Here is a 16,693-nt window from a genome sequence, read left to right on the forward strand (position 1 = left end):
TTCCTGCTGCCCTGTAATCACTCAGTGTCCTTAGCTGACCTGGTCTGGTCCCAAGTCCCTTCCTAGCCTCCCTGAGGCACAGCCTCTTTCGCCACATCCTGGGTTGGGATTGGGCTGAGCCAGCCCCTACTCTGACTGGTCTGCAACTGCGGCTAGGTTTGAGGCACTCACAGGTCCATGGCACTCCCTGCTTGGGCCTGGGCAGGGGCAGCCATGTCTCCAAGGACTGCCAGCCACCCTCCCCATGCCTGGTGCTGTGCCTCAGGCTCCTGCCCCACCTGGCCTCCCCAGCCCCTCCAGCCTTGAGTACCAGAAGATTCATTTCAGTGTGCTTAGACTGATTTATTATGATGGTTGGCACGGCTAAGCCCAGGGGCTTGATTCCACTGAGTCAGTAGCACTCTCTCCATTCCCACAACCCTTCTTCCCCTCGAAATAGTCATCATTAAGAAGTGGCTGGTGACTGCTCACAATGAACTGTGAGCTGTGCCGTTTGGGCTGGAAGCAGAGACAGCCCTCATGCTTCAACTGGTCCCTGAGGCATCACCTCCATCAGGACCTCCTCTCTCCCCTGGAGGGTTTTATGTAATTGCATAAAGGAGGAACAGACCCCTGTTCCAAATGTCACTCCTGCCACTGCCTGCCCTGGAGTCAGACTGGGTTACAATTCCAGATCCTCGAGACATAGGCTGGCAAGCTATGGATGGAGGTGGGGGCCTTGGTCTAGCGTGACCACCTTATCCAGGGTGAACGCTGCCTTTGAGGGGAGCTGCTCATGCTGCTGTGGGTGGGTCCCAGGTGCATACTTCCAGCTGGTTAGTGCTCACTTCGCTCCTCTTGTCCTCTGTTCTCACGTCTAGGCAGATCAGGGGCTCTGGGGAAACTGCTGGAACTCAGAGCGAGGCTCAGTCTTCCCAAGAACCCTGTGAGAGACCAGAGACAGTGCTCAGATTTGACATATGGGGGAACCCTCTTCAACTCCCGAAGAAGCGACACAGGCTTTCTTGGGTGGGCTGGTACAGGTATCCTCCCTCCCAACATAGAGGTGAAAGGCAATGTCCTGAGAAGAGGGCTCTGGAAAGTGAGTCGGAAGGCTATGGGGGAAGAAGTCAGTGGGGCAGGCTAGCCTGCGGCCCAGCCACAACTAGCCAAGGAAGCTCTCTGGCTTCCCTTTGGCAGATTTGTCGCCATAGTTCCATCCGTAAAATGCGAATGGAGGGGGACGAAGGGGAGAGACCAACCTCGGCAAGAAGCAATGTTTGCCTGACCCTTCCCCTACTGCCCCTCTGTCTTGCCCTCGGGAAGTGGCTCCAGAGGATTAGGCAGCCATCTGCAAGGGGAGAGTCAGGCTGGGCCTGAAACACCCACAGGAAGGGTTCCAGGCAGCCATTTCTGGTCAGGAGAAGGAGGAAGAGGGAACCTTTGGGATAAAGAACATATGAGCCTGGGACAGGGTCCTAAGTTACCCAATCAGAATGGCAGGGATGAAGAGGAGGCCAGCTCCCAGGAGGAAGGGAAACCCCTTCATGAAGTTCAGGGTGGCTGGGTAGAGCGAGTTGAAGATGCTGGAGGCCATCAGCATGGCCAGGCCATTCACACAGGCCACAGCAGAAAAGAGAGCACCTGTGAAGAAAGAAATATCACACTGTGGAGTCTGAAAGACGTAGGTTCAAATCCTGGCACCACCAACTCGCAGCTGTGTGAACTGGGGCACGTCACTTAATCTCTCGAGTCTCACCCTCCTCACCTGTAAAGCCTACATCATGTGTTGTGATAAGGTTTCAATGAGGTCATTCATGGGAAGCACCTGGCACACAGGGGCTATGAAACAAATGGCTGTTGTTAAATCCATGCATTAAAAGTACATGTGACTATCTTCTAGCAAAAGCCTGAGAAAAATGGTTTTTGGGCTTAACCCCTTCAGAATCATATCCTGCATGAGGTTACTTGTGGGGTTAATTCCCAGTTCCAACACTTACTAGCTGTGTGGTCACTGAACAAGTGCTTAACCTTCTGGGTTTTTGCACCCCTTTTGTTAAATAAGGATACTACCTATTTCATAGATTGGTGGCAACATTGAATTCCCATGTAAAGCTCCTATCACAGGGCCTGCCCCTGGAGGAAGCCAGTTAGTAAGGGCTGTTCTTTTTTTCTTGTTCCCCTGGCACCTCCGGGCACAGTGAAGGTGCTGGACAAAAAAGCTTATTGAGTGAATGAATGGAAGCACCTGGGTCCTGGGACAAGAGAACTGATAGGCCAGTGGTCAGCAAACTCATTAGTCAACAGAGCCAAATACAAACAGTGCAACGATTGAAATTTCTTTTGAGAGCCAAATTTTTTAAACTTAAACTTCTTTTTTTTTTTAAATAAATCTTTATTCAGATTATTACAATTGTTTCTCCTTTTTCCCCCCATAGCTCCCCTCCACCCGGTTCCCACCCCACCTTCTGCCCTTACCTCCCCCCCCCCACACTGTCCTCATCCATAAGTGTATGATTTTTGTCCAGTCTCTTCCTGAACCCTCCCATACCCCTTTCCCCCTGAGAATTGTCAGTCCACTCCCTTTCTATGCCCCTGATTCTATTATATTCACCAGTTTATTCTGTTCATCAGGTTTTTAATTCACTTGATTTTTAGGTTCACTTGTTGATAGATATGTATTTGTTGTTCATAATTTTTATCTTTACTTTTTTCTTCTTCCTCTTCTTTAAGAATACCTTTCAGCATTTCATATAATACTGGTTTGGTGGTGATGAACTCCTTTAGCTTTTTCTTATCTGTGAAGCTCTTTATCTGCCCTTCAATTCTGAATGATAGCTTTGCTGGATAGAGTAATCTTGGTTGTAGGTTCTTGCTATTCATCACTTTGAAAATTTCTTGCCACTCCCATCTGGCCTGCATAGTTTCTGTTGAGAAATCAGCTGACAGTCGTATGGGTGCTCCCTTGTAGGTAATTAACTGTTTTTCTCTTGCTGCTTTTAAGATTCTCTCTTTGTCTTTTGCTCTTGGAATTTTATTTATTTTTTTTTATTTTATTTTTTAAATAAATCTTTATTCAGATTGTTACAATTATTTCTCCTTTTTCCCCCCATAGCTCCCCTCCACCCCTTTCCCACCCCACCTTCTGCCCTTACCTCCCCACCACTGTCCTCATCCATAGGTGTATGATTTTTGTCCATTCTCTTCATGAACCCCCCATACCCCTTTCCCCCTGAGAATTATCAGTCCACTCCCTTTCTATGCCCCTGATTCTATTATATTCACCAGATTATTCTGCTCCTCAGGTTTTTAATTCACTTGATTTTTAGGTTCGCTTGTTGATAGATATGTATTTGTTGTTCATAATTTTTATCTTTACTTTTTTCTTCTTCCTCTTCTTTAAGAATACCTTTCAGCATTTCATATAATACTGGTTTGGTGGTGATGAACTCCTTCAGCTTTTTCTTATCTGTGAAGCTCTTTATCTGCCCTTCAATTCTGAATGATAGCTTTGCTGGATAGAGTAATCTTGGTTGTAGGTTCTTGCTATTCATCACATTGAAAATTTCTTGCCACTCCCGTCTGGCCTGCATAGTTTCTGTTGAGAAGTCAGCTGACAGTCGTATGGGTGCTCCCTTGTAGGTAATTAACTGTTTTTCTCTTGCTGCTTTTAATATTCTCTCTTTGTCTTTTGCTCTTGGCATTTTAATTATGATGTGTCTTGGTGTGGTCCTCTTTGGATTCCTTTTGTTTGGGGTTCTGTGGGCTTCCTGGACTTGTAAGTCTATTTCTTTCACCAGGTGGGGGAAGTTTTCGGTCATTATTTCTTCAAATAGGTTTTCAGTATCTTGCTCTCTCTCTTCTTCTGGCACCCCCATAATTCTGATGTTGGTACGCTTGAAGTTGTCCCAGAGTCTTCTTACATTATCTTCAACTTTTTGGATTTTTTTTTTTGCTTTTTGCTTTTTCGGTTGAGTGTTTTTTGCTTCTTTGTATTTCACTTCTTTGACTTGATTCTTGTGTTCCTCTATTCTGTTTCTGGGTCTCTGTATAATATTTTTTATTTCAGTCAGTGTATGTTTAATTTCTAGTTGGTCCTTTTTCATATCTTCGAGGGTCTCGTTATATTTATCGGCCTTTTCTAGGATATTCTTAAAAAGTCTTATAAAGGTGGTTTTGAATTCTATATCCAGTCGTTTGTTTTCCTCCATTTCTTTCGTTTGTGATCTGATTCTTTGACCCCGCATTTTTACTGATTCCCTGAGTTGGTAAGGTAGATATTTGTGCTAGGTTTCCAATATGGCCCAGTGGGTCTGCTTCCCCAGTTAACCTGAGGTGGACACTCTTGGTGCACCCCTTTGTGGACTGTGTGTACAGCCTTGTTGTAATTAAGTCTTTATTGTTGTTGGTATCACTGGGAAGAATTGACCTCCGGGTCAGTTGGCTGTAAGGATCAGCTGTGTCTATGCTGGGAGAAGCCCGGTGCTGGAGACAGCCCTATAGGATTAGACTTGCCAAACTGCAATAGCCTCTGTGCTCAGCTTGGATGGGGTGGAGCCTCAGTCTTGGCTTCCTGTCAGCCCCGCCACTGCGCACATGTGCGCTTTCAGTCCTCCGCCTTCCCCAGCTGGAGTCTCCGCCTGAGAGTCCAGACTCCCCCCACAAGAGCGTGGGTCCCCAGGGGCTCGCCTGGAACTGGGGTTCATTGCAGTCAGAACTGGGGCTCAGTGCAGTCAGAATCCTCTGACTCCCCTCCACTAGGGAAAGCCTGTGGCAACCCCCGCAGCCTTTGTGCGCACCAGCGCGTACGCGCGTGTGCACTTTCAGTCCTCCGCCTTCCCTGGCTCCCGAGTCTCCGCCCGAGAGTCCAGACTCCCCCCACAAGAGCGTGGGTCCCCTGGGGCTCGCCTGGAACTGGGGTTCAGTGCAGTCAGAACTGGGGTTCAGTGCGGTCGGAGGCTTCCTTCCCCCTTCCGCCAGAGAAAGTCAGCCAGGCTCTCAGCCGCCCTTCCTCTCTGCGCGCACAAAGCCCCTTTGCCGTACCTCCAATTCTCTGTAAGCTTTTCTCCTTCCTTCTAGTTGTAGAATTTTCACTCAGCCTGCTTTCCTGTGGTTCTGGATGATGTCCGTTCTGTCTTTTAGTTGTAGTTTTGAAATTGTTGTGCTAGGCAGCAGTTTAGGTGTTTACCTATGCCGCCATCTTGGTTTCTCTCTGCTCTTGGCATTTTAATTATGATGTGTCTTGGTGTGGTCCTCTTTGGATTCCTTTTGTTTGGAGTTCTGTGCACTTCCTGGACTTGTAAGTCTATTTCTTTCACCAGGTGGGGGAAGTTTTCAGTCATTATTTCTTCAAATAGGTTTTCAGTATCTTGCTCTCTCTCTTTTTCTGGCACCCCCATAATTCTGATGTTGGTACACTTGAAGTTGTCCCAGAGGCTTCTTACACTATCTTCAACTTTTTGGATTTTTTTTTCTTTTTGCTTTTTCGGTTGTGTGTTTTTTGCTTCTTTGTATTTCAATTCTTTGACTTGATTCTTGTGTTCCTCTAGTCTGTTGTTGGGTCTCTGTATAATATTTTTTATTTCAGTCAGTGTATGTTTAATTTCTAGTTGGTCCTTTTTCATATCTTCGAGGGTCTTGTTATATTTATCGGCCTTTTCTAGGATATTCTTGAAAAGCCTTATAACTGTGGTTTTGAATTCTATATCCAGTCGTTTGCTTTCCTCCATTTCTTTCATTTGTGATCTGTTTCTTTGTTGCCGCATTTTCATTGCTTCCCTGAGTTGGTAGGGTAGCTTTGTGTGCTAGGTTTCCTATATGGCCCAGTGGGTCGGCCTCCCCAGTTTACCTGAGGTGGATACTCTTGGTGCACCCCTTTGTGGACTGTGTGTACAGCCTTGTTGTAGTTAAGTCTTGATTGTTGTTGGTATCACTGGGAGGAATTGACCTCCAGGCCAGTTGGCTGTGAGAATCTGCTGTGTCTATGCTGGGAGAAGTTCGGTGCTGGAGACAGCCTTATTGGATTAGACTTGCCAAATTGCAAAAGCCTCTGTGCTCAGTTTGGATGGGGTGGAGTCTCAGGGCAGAGCAGACAGTCTTGGCTTCCCGTCACCCTTGCCCTTGCGCGGGCGCGCCTCCATACCTCTGCCTTCCCTGGCTCCCGAGTCTCCGCCCGAGAGTCCAGATTCCCCCCACAAAAGCGTGGGTCCCCAGGGGCTCACCTGGAACTGGGGTTCAGTGCAGTCAGAACTGGGGCTCAGTGCAGTCAGCAGCTTCCGACTCCCTTCCACTAGGGAAAGCCTGTGGCAACCTCCACAGTCTTTGTGCACACTGGCGCGTGCACCTCCAGACCCCTGCCCACCAGGGCTCCCCCGGGTCTCCCCCAGGACTCCGAGTCTCCGGGTGCCTTTCTCTCTACCTGACAGTCCAGACTCCCCCTGTATGAGCCTGGGTCCACGGGGTTTCACCCAGAACTGGGGTTCAGTGCAGTCGGAACTGGGGTTCAGTGCATTTGGGGCCTTCTTTCCCCCTCCCACCAGAGAAAGTCAGCCAGGCTCTCAGCCGCCCTTCCTCTCTGCGCGCACAAAGCCCCTTTGCCATACCTCCAATTCTCCGTGAGCTTTTCTCTTTCCTTCTAGTTGTAGAATTTCCACTCAGCCAGATTTCCTGTGGTTCTGGATGGTGTCCGGTCTGTCTTTTAGTTGTAGTTTTGAAATTGTTGTGCGAGGCAGCAGTTAAGGTGCTTACCTATGCTGCCATCTTGGTTTCTAAACTTAAACTTCTTCTAACGCCACTTCTTCAAAATAGACCCGCCCAGGCCGTGATATTTTGTGGAAGAGCCACACTCAAGGGGCCAAAGAGCCACATGTGGCTCGGAGCCGCAGTTTGCCGACCACTGTGATAGTGGGCTATCTATGGCTCCAAGTTCTCCTTCCAGGGCAGATGGGGAAAAGTGGATGAGCCAGATGTTTCTAGATTGGGGTCTAAAGACCCAGAGGCCTTGAGCTATTCTTTATAGTTATGCCAGCAGAACCCAAATTTTGTGAAATGAGCAATCATCTAACAGAAGTTGAGTTTAAATGTCAGACCATCAGAGCTGGAAGGGCCTGTAGATGTCATCAAGAACAAACCACTCTTGCCCTGGCCAGTGTGGCTCAGTTGGTTGAGCATCGTCCCGTGCACTGGTCAGGGCACATGCACAGGTTGCAGGCTTGGTCCCCAGGAGAACATATGTAGGAGGCAGCCTGATCAGATTCTCTCATCATTGTTTCTCTCTCTCCCTCTCCCTTCCTCTCTAAAATCAATAAAAACATTAAAAACAAACAAAAAAATGCACTTGTATAAGTGAGGAAACAGTCCCAGAAAGGGAAAAGGGACCTGCCTAAGATCACACAGCCGGTAGGTAACAGAGCCAGGACTAAAACCCAGATCCCAAGACCTGCTGCTCTTAAAAACAGACCTGGGTTTGCATCCTAGCTCCACCACTTACTGAGTGACCTTGAGTAAGTCAGTTTAACCCTCTGGGCCTTGGCTTCCTCATCTGTCACTTGGGGACAATGAAACCTACACCACAAGGTTGCTCACTCCCTCTGACCCCAGTGACGCAGGGCACGCTGGCATCACCGCATCCATTTTACAGAAGGGAAAGCTGAGGTCTGGAGAGGGCAAATCCTCTGTTTGGGTTACCCAAAAAACAAAATTGTGCTCTGCTGACTGTAAATTTCAACTCTGTGGTCTGAAAACCCAAGGCACTGTGGTCTTCTGCCTGCCCTGGGCAATTTGTTCAGAGAACATGGGGCACAAGGAACCAGATGCTGGTTGACCATGACACTTACCCTGCTCTGACTTGCTCACCAGCTTGGAGAGCTTGGCCCGGACAATGGGTGTAATGACTAAAGACAGGAAGAGGAGCCCGTACCCTGTGGAGAAACAATCATTAGGAAAATGGGGTTAGGGAGGGGGGTGCCCAAGCAAGATGTAAGCAGAGCTCCTAGGCCACCCCAGATGGGACTCAGGTTAGACAGGAAGAGCTTCCTTGATAGAGAAGGACACAATGACTAAGGAGGAATGGAGACTACCCTTCTCAAGCTTTGGCCTACCTGCTACCTCTTTTATGAATAAACGCTGATTCCCCACCAATGGCGTTTTTGTCAGAACACCTCTTGTGGTCCCAGCGGGTATCACCCACATAGGAGGGAGATGGCAGGGCACATAAAACAAGCCTGGACTTCGGGGGCAGTCCTGAGTTCAAAACTTGATGCTATCACTGTGTGGCCTTGGGCCTGACTCCCATCTGTAAAAGATAACAAGGCCTTCCCCACAGAATGATTCTGGAGTGTTAGGAGGCTGAATAACGGCCGGAGATATCAGGTCCTAATCTCTGGAATCTATAAATATTGCCTCATTTGGAAAATGAGATAAAGTTAATAATCTTGAGATGAGGAGATTATCCTGGATGATGACAACCTGATAAGTTGGGCCCTAAATAATTTGACACAGACAGAACGGAGAAGGCACACAAAAGAGGAGGCAATGTAATCACAGAGGCAGAGATCACAGTGATGCAGCTAGGAGCCAAGGAATGCTGGCAGCCCCTAGAAGTCAGAAGGGATGAGGGACAGATTCCCTCCTAGAACCTATGGGAGGAATGTGGCTCTCCTGACACTCTGATTTTGGTCCAGTGATATGGATTCTTGACTTCTTGCCTCCAGAACTGTGAGAGAACAAATTTCTGTGTTTTAAGCCACCAAATTTGTGGTAATCTATAATAATAAAAGCATAATATGCTAATTAGACCAGACGACCTTCTGGAAGGATCCGCAGTGGCTGAGGCCAAGGCAGGTGGCCGCCACAGTGGGCGGGGGGCTGAGCTTCTTGTACGAATTTTGTGCACCAGGCCTCTAGTTTGTTACAGCAGCCCTAGGAAATGGATACATCAGAAAACATCCATGAAGAGCATGGCATAGGAAGCACATAGTGAGTGGAAGTTCCTTTTCACTTTGCATCTTGTTACTCACAGGCTTACACTATTTCCTTTACAACCATTTCTTTCCCTTGTGTGACTATTGCCGCCTCAGTAAAACTGCAAACCCCTAGAGCAGCAATTTTCAACCAGTGTGCCATAAGAATTTTTAAGACATGCAATACCTGACTATTGTAGTCAGGGGCACTGACCTATTTTCCCTTAGATTGTCAAATAATAAAAACGACAACAGCCATTCAGTATGAATGAATCAAAATTATATCTAATTTTTTTTGTCAGATCGGTAAAATATATAATACATTTTTTGGTGTGCTGAGAATTTTAGTAATTAGTTTATGTGTGCCATGAGATGAAAAGGGTTAAAAACGGCTGCCCTAGAGGATAGTAGATCCTTCAAAGTGGGTATATGATGAGGCACCACAGAGCCCCTTTGGGTGTCAGGCTCCCAAATCCCACTCTGCTGAGGCTACCCAGAACAATGACAGTTTCTTCATCATCTCTGCACCCTGGAGGGCTTTGAGCCCAGCACCAAATCTATGGGAGATGCTGTGGGCAGGAAAGAAAGGTACCTGGTCTTTAGCCTCACTGTCCAGGCAAGCAACCAAGTTAATAAATCTGTGATTACCAAATGGCTCACTTTGTACACTACATAGTTTAGACTCTAAACGTTACAGCTTTAGCAAAATAAATCTGTCCCTTTAAAAAAGTTAATTTCCTCATTCCCAGCTGCTCCTCTTCCACCAAAATAAGAACTAACGCAAGCAGGAACTTGATATCTGTGGTATGAAAGGTTGGCTCTTTTAAACACCCAAAGAAGCTGACTAATAATATTTGAGGTAGGTCCCGTGATTATCAGAGAAGTGAATATTAAGACAGTAATAGCATGGACTTTGTCTAAGAACTTCATGAATATTGGCTATGGGAGGCCAAGGAATGAAGCAATTAGTGCATGAGCCATACTTTTGTCTGTTGCTCTGTCTTACTAACAATATTTATGATTGATAATGTGGATTAATTACTTTGGCTATTGAAGTTCAATACTTTACATATAACAAAGATGCCAGCCCAGCTGGCATGGTTCAGTGATTGAGCGACGACCAATGAACCAGGAGGTCACAGTTAGATTCCCAGTCAGGGCATATGCCCGAGTTGTGGGCTTGCTCCTCAGTGGGGAGTGCAGGAAGCAGCCGATCAATGATTTTCTCTCATCATTGATGTTTCTCTCTTTCTCTTTCTCTATCCCCTCTCTCCCTTCTTCTCTGAAATCAATAAAAATATGTATTTTTTAAAAGATGCCATTTTTATGAAGTTTCTGAGTTGTCTGTCTTCCAGTGCAAGCTAGGAACATAACGATGTTTCCAAAGGCATAAACCAGCAAGTGGCTGTCCCCCAATTTTCACCCAGCACCTCTGGGATAAACTATCCCTGAGCCCACACACATTACCTGTGAACATAAGGGGTGTGCTGGTAGCGAACGCAAAGACCACCATCCCCAGGATGTTAAAGGCCAAGCCAATCTCAGCCACCCAGGTGTCTGTCAGGCAGAATCGCATAAGCCACAGGCCCAGCAGGCTGGTGAAATACGGGAGGTGTCTAGCTGCAGAACCGTAGCCAATCAGCTTGGAGTCCCAGCAGAGGGGTGTGCTCAGCTCATAGATGGTCAAGATGTCCTGGGCCCCAAAGTGTACAGTGATCACCACAAAGATGACCAGTGAGTACAGGGCTAAATGCTTCCTGGACTTGTCCGGGGCCGGAGCCATGTAGAGCTGGACAATGGATCGGTGGTGTCGCAACGTGAAGAGCCGGGCAGGTGTTGGCTCCATCACAGTCTCACCAAAGCAGAAAGCAGCATAGAAAGTCATGAATATCAGCAAGCCCAAGGCCAGCCAGAAGGGGTTGGCATAACCCTGGGCCTGGAGCCAGTGGCCCCCAAGGAAGCTCGCCAGCATCCCTGCCACCCCGATGCATGCTTCCAGCAGGGCCATTCGGGTGGTTCGATTGCGGTGAGAGCTGACATCTGCCACCGAGGCAAAGCCAGCAGCCAGGAGGCCACTGAAGTCGCCGAGGAAGGCACAAAGGATACGGCCCAGCACGAAGTAGCCGACGTGTAGCTGTAGCAGCACCACAACGATGGATACCAGCGCCTGGAGCAGCAGGCCCAGCGAGGCCAGCACCAGCAGGGGACGACGGCCCACACAGTCACTCCAAGCACCCAGCAAGGTGGACGAGAAGAGCCCCACCAGGAAGCCGCCCACGTTCATGTAGAGGGTCCAGTGAGAGGTGAGGCTCTCCACTTCCTGTGGGGGCATGAGTCTCACCAGGGTGTTCTTCCTCACTCTGAATTCCCTCCACCCCCACTTCCCGCTCAACTACCACCATCCTGGGAGATACAGGGATGCGGACTTTCTCTGGAGCCCTAAACTCCAGAGAATTTTAGTGCAACTCTCAAAAATTGGCACTAGAAGGAGGGTTATAGAAAACGGGCCTAGGCTCTTTCCCCTCACTTTTTTTTACCATCTTTTGTTAACTCTTAAGGCTAGAGGAACTTTTCGCATCCTTCATACTGCAGTAATCCGGCAGGCCCACCACCCAACATCCAAAACCGCCTTGGCGGCCCCACCTTCCCACCCGCCCCGCCTCGCCCCGCCCCGCCCCGCCCCCTCATCTGTCCCCTCGCGCTAGCTCAGGGTCCGCTCCCCGCTTCTCGCCGCCGCCGCCGCTACCTGCAGGAGGGGGTTCGCGCTGTGGTTGCTGCAGGCGTCTCTATCGTGGGTGCCATTGTAGCCGAGGTCGGCACTGAAGCGGTGCCACAGGTACTGCGTGGTGAGCGGGCCCTGCAGGACCAAGGCGAAGTTGGCAAGGAAGATGATCGGCCCCACGGGGCCGTGGAACAGCACATTAACCGCGGGGTGGCTGCGGGGTGCGCCCGCGGAGCTCGCGCGCCGCTCGGAGCGCTCCATGCGCGTGCCACTCGGAGCTGGCGCGAGGCTGACGACGCGGCTTTGTGCGCCTGCGCCGGCGTTCCCTGCTCAAAGTCTGACGGGGCGGGTGCCAGACCTCTGATCCACTCACTCTCGCCCCGCCCTGTCTGGGCTGACGAGGGCGGGCGCCCAGCTAACAAGGTGACCTCACCTGCAAACTCTACAAGAATACTGCCCTACAGCCCTCCTTTCCAGTCCCAGATGGCCAATAAGGAAAACATCAGTATTTAACATTTATTGATCGTTCACTGGGTGCTGGGCGCTGTACTAAACTGTGTGCTTTAACCTCTCAATGACTCTATAGACTAGCCACTATTAAAGATACCCATCTGTAGAGGAGGGAACCAGGACTTGGGGCTCTCAAGGCCCAAGTGATAAAACACATGACTTCTGCTGCCTATCCAGATGTTCTGCGCTGTAACTAAGCGTGGGTTAGAGTGCAGCCTTGTTATTTACTGACTCCGTTCTGTTATATAAGCTCCGCTGCTATCTTGGACAAACCAGTACCTCCCTGTGCCTCAGTTTCTTCACCTTTAAAATGGTGAAGAGCCTGCCTTGAAGCGTTGCTGTGGAAGAACGGTGTCTGGTACATTGTAGGTGCTATTACTGTTACTAGGAGGCTGTCACTTGCTCCACTCCTGCCCTAGGATCTTTTCCTGGGGAATGAGTCTTGTTTGCGGGCTGGAAGCTGGCTCTGAGGTGACCTTGGAGAGACAGAGGAGGAGGAGGAGTTGGAGGAGGGCCTTGGAGGCTGTTGGGTGTGGCTCTGTATTCCATAGGAATTGGGCCAGAAGGCCTGTTTTATGGCCTGTAAAAGAGAACAGCATTATCTGCCTTCCTTTCTTCTTTACTCATCCAGTGCATTTAATGAGTACCCTTTATGGGTCAGGGACCACCACGTTGGGGAACTCTGGAAACACAGCAGTGAAGTAAGCACGCCCTGTAGTTTCTAGAATGGTGAGGGAGAGACATCAAAGAATCCTACTGATACAAGTATGACTTCATCTGTGGCAAGTGCTTTCAGGAAAGGAGTTGTGGGACTCCAAGGGTGCTAATTCAGGGGGCTGGGCCTGGTCTGAGAGGAGCAGAGCCAGGAATGATGGCTTTCCCTGGCAACCTGGCAGCTGATTGGATTTCTGGAGGCTGGCCCTGATTCTTGGGGGTGGGTGGGCGGGGCTCCATTTCTGGCCACCACAACTGTGAGTGGCCTTGTTGCTGGCTTTTTGACAATCCCCCACCTCCCAGGAGTCAGGAAGAGTCCCATGCTCAGAATAAGTAGATGTTGGCTATTTACTGTGGACTGAATGATGGCCTGCCCCTCATAGGACCATTGCCACCCTGTGGTCTTCCAAGAGATAGGAAATTCCACATGAAATAGGAGAAACTGTGGGTTGTCTCCCTCTCCTCTCCACCACCTACACAAAAGTTTGGCCCAGTTAAGTCAGCTATAGTGAGGGAGGAGTACCCAGCTAAAATCTTAGAATTATCCTATGTAATAAATTAGAGGCCCGGTGCACGAAATTCGTGCACTGGGGGGGGGGGTGTCCCTCAGCCCAGCCTGCACCCTCTCTAATCTGGGACCCCTCGAGGGATGTCAGACTGCCCGTTTAGGCCCGATCCCACCAGGGCCTAAATGGGCAGTCGGACATCCCTCTCACAATCCAGGACTGCTGGCTCCCAACTGCTCACCTGCCTGCCTTCCTGATTGCCCCTAACCGCTTCTGCCTGCCAGCCTGATCACCCCCTAACCCAGGGGTGGGCAAACTTTTTGACTCGAGGGCCACAATGGGTTCTTAAACTGGACCGGAGGGCCGGAACAAAAGCATGGATGGAGTGTTTGTGTGAACTAATATAAATTCAAAGTAAAGGAGCGGAGGGGAGAGCAAGAGAACCCTCCACTCTTTCGGCTCTGCGGGCTGAATAGAACAGCCGAACAGGCCGGATCCGGCCCGCGGGCCGTAGTTTGCCCACGGCTGCCCTAACCACTCCCCTGCCAGCCTGATTGATGCCTAACTGCTCCCCTGCCAGTCTGTTTTCCCCTAACTGCCCTCCTCTGCCGGCTTGGTCACCCCTAACTGCCCTCCCCTGCAGGCTTGATCGCCCCCAACTGCCCTCCCTTGCAGGCCTGGTCCCTTCCAACTGGCCTCCCCTGCTGGCCATCTTGTGGTGGCCATCTTGTGTCCACATGGGGCCAGGATCTTTGACCACATAGGGGCAGCCATCTTGTGTGTTAGAGTGATGGTCAATCTGCATATTACTCTTTTATTAGATAGGATAGAGGCCTGGTGCACGGGTGGGGGCCAGCTGGTTTGCCCTGAAGGATGTCCCGGATCAGGGTGGGGGTTCCCTTGGGGCGGGGGTGGCCTGGGGGAGGGGCCTGTGGTGGTTTGACCCAAGCGAAGGTCCTGGGATCTGGGGTTTATTTATCTTCTACAACTGAAACTTTGTAGCCTGGAGCAGAGCCAAGCCTTCTGCTCACTCTGTGGCGGCAGCCGTTTTTTGGGGGATTTATGTATCTATTATAATTGAAACTTTGTAGCCTTAAGCGAGGCCTGGGCCGGCCAGGGTGTGCGGAAAGCTTGGCTTCCTCCATCGCCGGGGGCAACCCTAGCCTCCTGCTCTTTCCAGCTCCATGGCTGCCCCCATTTCTGTTTGGGTTTATGTGTCTTCTATCATTGAAACTTTGTAGCTTTGAGTGGAGGCCAAGGCTGGCAAGGGCAGGCGGAAAGCTTGGCTTCCTCCATTGCCAGGGAAACCCAAGCCTCCCTCCTGCTCTCTGTGGCCATAGCCATCTTGGTTGGGTTTATTTGCATATTTGCTCCTGATTGGCTTGTAGGCGTGGCTTGTGGGTGTAGCAGAGTGATGGTTGATTTGCATATTACTCTTTTATTAGATAGGAAGGCTAATATGCAAATCGAACCGAACGGCAGAAGGACCAGTTGCTATGAAACACACTGACCACCAGGGGGCAAATACTCAACGCAGGAGCTGCCCCTGGTGGTCAGTGCACTCCCACAGGGGAAGCACCGCTCAGCCAGAAGCTGGGCTCACGGCTGGCCTGCGCAGTGGCAGTGGCGGGAGCCTCTCCCACCTCCACGGCAGTGCTAAGGATGTCCCACTGACGGCTTAGGACCACTCCAGTGGGGAGCGGGCCTAAGCCGTCAGTCGGACATCCCTCGAGGGCTCCCGGACTGTGAGAGGGTGCAGGCCGGGCTGAGGGACCCCCCTCCACACCCCCAAGGCATGAATCTTGTGCACTGGGCCTCTAGTATATATATACTGTATTTCCAACTCTTCTAATATAAACTTGTATTTTTATCATGGAGCATATAAAAATGTTTTAAGTCAGATGATGTTCCTCTAGTTCACACCTACTCTGACTCAACTGCTAAAGATCAATTTCATGCCCCTTAGTATCTGGAGACATCAGTGAGAGCTGACTTTATTACCAGGCACTACGTGAGGTCATTACACACGTTATCTTATTCAATCCTCACCACACCTTAAGATGATGTGTCTATGGTTTTAGAGAGATGCAGGAAAGTGGTCCTTCCCACTCTGAGCATAGGCTATCTCCTCATACCTGTTTCAGTTTCCTGGATCCCAAGATTAGTACATGTTAGTCCCTTTGCCAGGAATACGCTTCCCACCTTGCTTGGCCTATTCCATTCCTATTCATCCTTCAAGACCCACCTCTGTGTCATACTTCTAGGCAGAATTAGTTATTGCATCCTATGTGTTTCCACAATACTGTGTTCATACATTTAACCCCATGCATTTGTACTTAATCTGATTATAAATATGTGATTACAGGTTTGTCTCCCCCCAACCCATGTCCATATCCTACCTCCAGATTTGAGGGCAGAAATTATATTTTATTCACCTCTGCATCTCCTAGCAGCAGGGCTGGCATGCAATAACATGAAATATTAAATAGGTTTGATGGCATGCACCAACTCCAGTTCATTGATTGCAGTTGCCTGGATTGCTGCATTGAGATGGGCTATATCTCTGGCCTGGTGGAAAGGAGTCCTGGATCCCTTGGGTATGTCTGCCATGGGCTCAGGAAAGAAAAGTATTGGCAGTAATGACAGTGTTGTCCTACCCCGGAATATGTGCTCAGTAAGTTTTCTTGAGAAGCTTTGGGAAGTGCTCGAAAGCTGTAATGGTTTCTTCACTCCCAGTTGTGCAGGAGGCTGTCTGCACAACCTCTGTGAGAGAAGTGATTGCACATGGATTCCTCGTTGAAATGGCAATCTGGTAATAACTTACACCCAAAGCCTGTGCTTCCTCTCTACCAGTGGCCAATCACATCTTCTAAATGGTTGATCGTGTTTAGGGACATGAAGAGGAAGGGAGGAGAGAGCAGGAGGGGAAAGCCACTTCCTGTCTTGCGTTGTCGCTTCTCACAGGCCAACTCTGAAAGTCAAAGCAGCATTCATGTCACAACTAAAGGGGTTCATAGTACCGAACAGAAGCTGTGATTATATCCATCTCACTGCGGGACTTTAGCCAAGTCCCTTTCTGGCCTCAGTTTTCTCATCTATGAAATAATTTCTGGCCTCTGTTTCCTTGTCTGTGAAAAATGAAGTAATAATATCTACCCAAAGGGTGCTGTTAGGATCAAGTGAGAAAATGTAAGTGGCTTTGAGCTTTTTGTGGCATGTCCGGGTACCAGAGGTGATGGTTGCTGTTGAGCTGAGCTTGAAGGTGGAGAGGAATTTCACTACAAAGAAGCAATGCTGGCCCT

The 16,693-nt window shown here is 49.4% G+C and overlaps 1 protein-coding gene across 1 annotated transcript; it reads right to left on the minus strand.

The window, feature by feature from the left end:
- Positions 1-319: 319 nt before the first annotated feature.
- Positions 320-11,964, minus strand: SLC46A1 (solute carrier family 46 member 1). The gene is made up of 5 exons (XM_080678420.1): positions 11,686-11,964; positions 10,407-11,259; positions 7,815-7,898; positions 1,467-1,623; positions 320-923 (listed from the first exon to the last, which is right to left on the minus strand). Exons 1-5 carry the CDS (start codon positions 11,920-11,922, stop codon positions 866-868), a joined length of 1,389 nt encoding a protein of 462 aa, XP_080534546.1. The 5' UTR covers positions 11,923-11,964; the 3' UTR covers positions 320-865.
- Positions 11,965-16,693: the final 4,729 nt, after the last annotated feature.

Source organism: Plecotus auritus, assembly GCF_963455305.1.
Source record: "Plecotus auritus genome assembly, chromosome: 7".
Classification (NCBI taxonomy): Eukaryota; Metazoa; Chordata; class Mammalia; order Chiroptera; family Vespertilionidae; genus Plecotus; species Plecotus auritus.